Raw genomic sequence first — 3,524 nt, forward strand, 5'->3', positions numbered from 1 at the left:
GTAACCTTTTAACTTTTGCGACCAAATTTTTTTCAGATTTTTGTTCGTCCATCCATCATTCTATTTTTACTTCAGCCAAAAATCCTTCATTCATTCATTCTTTCATTCATTCATTCGTTCATCCGTTCATCCATTTATCCATTCGTTCATTCATTCATTTATCCAATATATCGTCCATTCATCCGTCTGCACGTCCATCGCAGTTTGAAATATTCACTCAATATTATTTCATCGTCAAAGATGTCATATTTTCGTGTATGTATGTATGTATGTATGTATGTATGTATGTATGTTTGTATGTATGTATGTATGTATGTATGTATGTATGTATGTATGTATGTATGTATGTATGTATGTATGTATGTATGTATGTATGTATGTATGTATGTATGTATGTATGTATGTATGTATGTATGTATGTATGTATGCATGTATGTATGTATGTATGTATATATGTATCTATGTATGTATGTATGTATGTATGTATGTATGTATGTATGTATGTATGTATGTATGTATGTATGTATGTATGTATGTATGTATGTATGTATGTATGTATGCGAATGTATGTATATGTGTGTTAGTGTGTGTATGTTTGTTTGTTTGTCGTGTATATATGCTTATTGGTTTTTACTCTTGAATTGCTAATGGTATGCATGTCATGTTTTAAGTGCGTTTGGACAGGCTGTATGTTTGTGTGTATGTATACATCAATAAATACATACATACAAACATGTATGTTTGTTTGTTTGTTTGTATGTATGTATGTATATATGTATGTATGTATGCATGTATGTATGTATGTATGTATGTATGTATGTATGTATGTATGTATGAATGTATGTATGTATGTATGTATGTATGTATGTATGTATGTATGTATGTATGTATGTATGTATGTATGTATGTATGTATGTATGAATGAATGAATGTATGTATGTATGTATGTATGTATGTATGTATGTATGTATGTATGTATGTATGTATGTATGTATGTATGTATGTATGTTAAAACCAAAACATGATGAGTGACACTGAACCGTCAAACATCAAGTAACAAATGGATTAACACTTTGATTTGTCGTTAATTGCACATGTCGGCATTCAGTTGGATATTTTCAAGCACACAGACACGCAGGAACCGCTGCAACAAGCACGAAATGTGGATGGTTGCAAAAAACAGTTCCCTGCTGTCACCTGATCTGACACTGATCCTTTTGCCTATTTCCTTGAGAAATTTAAGGGTGTTGGGGTCCATCGGGCCGAGAACCTCGATGCATATTGGCAAGAATTCCATCGAGGGGAGGGCATTCCCATATTTTTTCATTTTCTCGTCCGCTGCCCTGGCCGCGGCCAAACCGCATTCTTTACTTGTCAGGTTTACGTATCGTTCGGCGAGGGTGCCAGGGACCGTAACATACCACGCCAAACATCTGCCGGCTCTCCAAGGTATTAGCGTGCATCCGTCCGGTCGCCTACCATCATGCGCAGAAATGCCGGATGGTTCCTTGAGAACCGGGATTGAAGCCTTGGAGAAGAGCCGACAAATGTAATCGTTTAGCGCTGAGTGACGTAGTTGACGGCCCCCACCCAGGCGACAAACCAAACCGTGGTGCCCAAACTCGTCCGCCTCAGCGCCACATCGGCACGTGTATTTATTTTGAATGACCAGGCCAAGTCTGAAGCCAATGGCAAATCTTACAGACTCGTCGTCAAGCCTGGTGCCCACAGAGGTGTTAGGCCACGATCTCAACCACCCACAGCTGGCAACGCTGGACATGGCCAACAAACGAGCGGTGGAAAAGTCGTCGCCGCATGAAGACAACAAATTTTGAAAGATTTTTTTATATTCTTCGTTCAAAATCTGGACGTGCGTACGGTCCCCCGGGGCGGACGCTGGGGGAAGAATATCGCGGCAACGAAAAAACCGGTTGAGCAGGGAAGACTGTAGGTCGAGAGTGGCAGCGGCAGAAGAATTATAAACAACGGGAGCCAGCTGAACCACGCTAAGCAACCCCAGCCCACCAAATCGCACCGGCAGCTGAGCCTGGGACCAACCACTGTCGGTCACTTGAACATTGCAAATCGACGACAGGGCGGTGCGCAGGGCTCCGTCAAATTCGCCCCATTTAGAAGGGTCAATGTGTTTAGATGTACGCAGGAAGTACATCAATTTGGGCAAACTGAGGGCATTGCGGATAATAGTCAAGGCATCATGGGCCGAAAGACAGGAAACACGACCCAGGGCGAATTCAAGCTCAGAGAGCTTTTGGTCAAAAAACTTTATTTGATAATCGCCCTCGACCAAGGGTGTGCCTAAAAAACTCAGTTCTGATGCACCAACTCTGGGTATTTCAGCCAGCGCATGTGGTACCTGAAATAAACTTTGGCAGTGAAGTTCGCATTTTTTAATGTTTAACTCTAAGCCAATTGCAGCGGAGTTATGCTTCAAATATTCGTAGCTATCGGCCAGAGTTGGACCGTCCGAAGCTATGCTGATATCATCCAGATAAGCGCAAACGAAGGTGGACGAAGCTTTCTCTAAGAGTGGATGAAGAGTTAGTGCGAACAACAAAGGACCAAGGGGATCACCCTGCTGTACCCCCTCGGACGATTCTACAACCCAAGAGTGGTAGCCAAGGGAAGAGACTCCGCCATAAGCAGAATGGCAAAAATTGTAGATGTTGGGGCAAAAAAGTTTGACAGCCTCCAACATCGAGTCTCTTCTCAAGGCATTGAAGGCATTTTTAAAGTCCAGTTTCAGAAACCCCCATTGATCGGGGAGGTCGGTGACCAATCCTCGAACCGCATGAACAGCGGCCTCAGCGCCACCCTTAATCCCGACACCCAACTGAGTCGGGTAGAACTTGGTCTTGAGTTCGACCACGACCAGGGCCAAGGCACATTTGCCGGCCAACCTCCTCCAAACGTTCCCGACCGCAATCGGTCTGACCCCTCCGTCTTTCTTATTTAAAGCTATTAGCCGGCCTCCAAAAAAGAACCGGCGGACGGAGAGTGGGCAAGCTCCAGATAGGATCAAATTAATGAATTGGGTTAAGGAGTTCAGTGTGTCGTCGATTGGCAAGGGGCCTGAAAAAACATCCTTAAGGTGCTGGGGTCGTAGGCCATCCAGGCCTGCAGAAGAACCGTTTTTGAAAGATTTAACGGCCCTCAGCACCTCGGCGGGAGAAACGCAACCAGCCGTTGGTGTCAATGCGGGAAAGACCCGCCTGTCCACCGGAATTTTTGGGTGGATAGAACATAATTTATCGAAGGTGGCCGGCGAGCTCTCCGCCAGGCCCTCCGGCGAGCAGACAAGTCTGACCGCCGAGGACAGGTTTCCCTGTTCAATACAAGATGACACAGCGTTGATCCATCGATCGGGGTTGTGCTTTTGTGATTTGGCATTATTGAACCCATCANAGCACAGTACCAGGGTTTCAAGACCAATAGTTGAATATTCGCTTAGACGCTTGTTGACCAGATTGCCCTGGTTGACCCGGCGACCTCCTCTGGAAGTCTTC

General features: G+C 44.4%; 1 protein-coding gene across 1 annotated transcript in view; it reads left to right on the plus strand.

Annotated features, from left to right (window-relative positions):
- Window positions 1-1,160: 1,160 nt before the first annotated feature.
- Window positions 1,161-3,524, plus strand: part of HELRODRAFT_181853 (hypothetical protein) — a gene marked incomplete at both ends in the record, with an annotated part of 3,748 nt that continues 1,384 nt past the window's right edge. Inside the window, 3 exons of the mRNA XM_009031627.1 lie at window positions 1,161-1,549; window positions 2,096-2,272; window positions 3,110-3,493. Coding sequence (XP_009029875.1) covers window positions 1,161-1,549; window positions 2,096-2,272; window positions 3,110-3,493 — 950 coding nt within the window. The remainder of the gene's footprint in view (window positions 1,550-2,095; window positions 2,273-3,109; window positions 3,494-3,524) is intronic.

This window comes from Helobdella robusta, assembly GCF_000326865.2.
Source record: "Helobdella robusta unplaced genomic scaffold HELROscaffold_76, whole genome shotgun sequence".
Taxonomy (NCBI): domain Eukaryota; kingdom Metazoa; phylum Annelida; class Clitellata; order Rhynchobdellida; family Glossiphoniidae; genus Helobdella; species Helobdella robusta.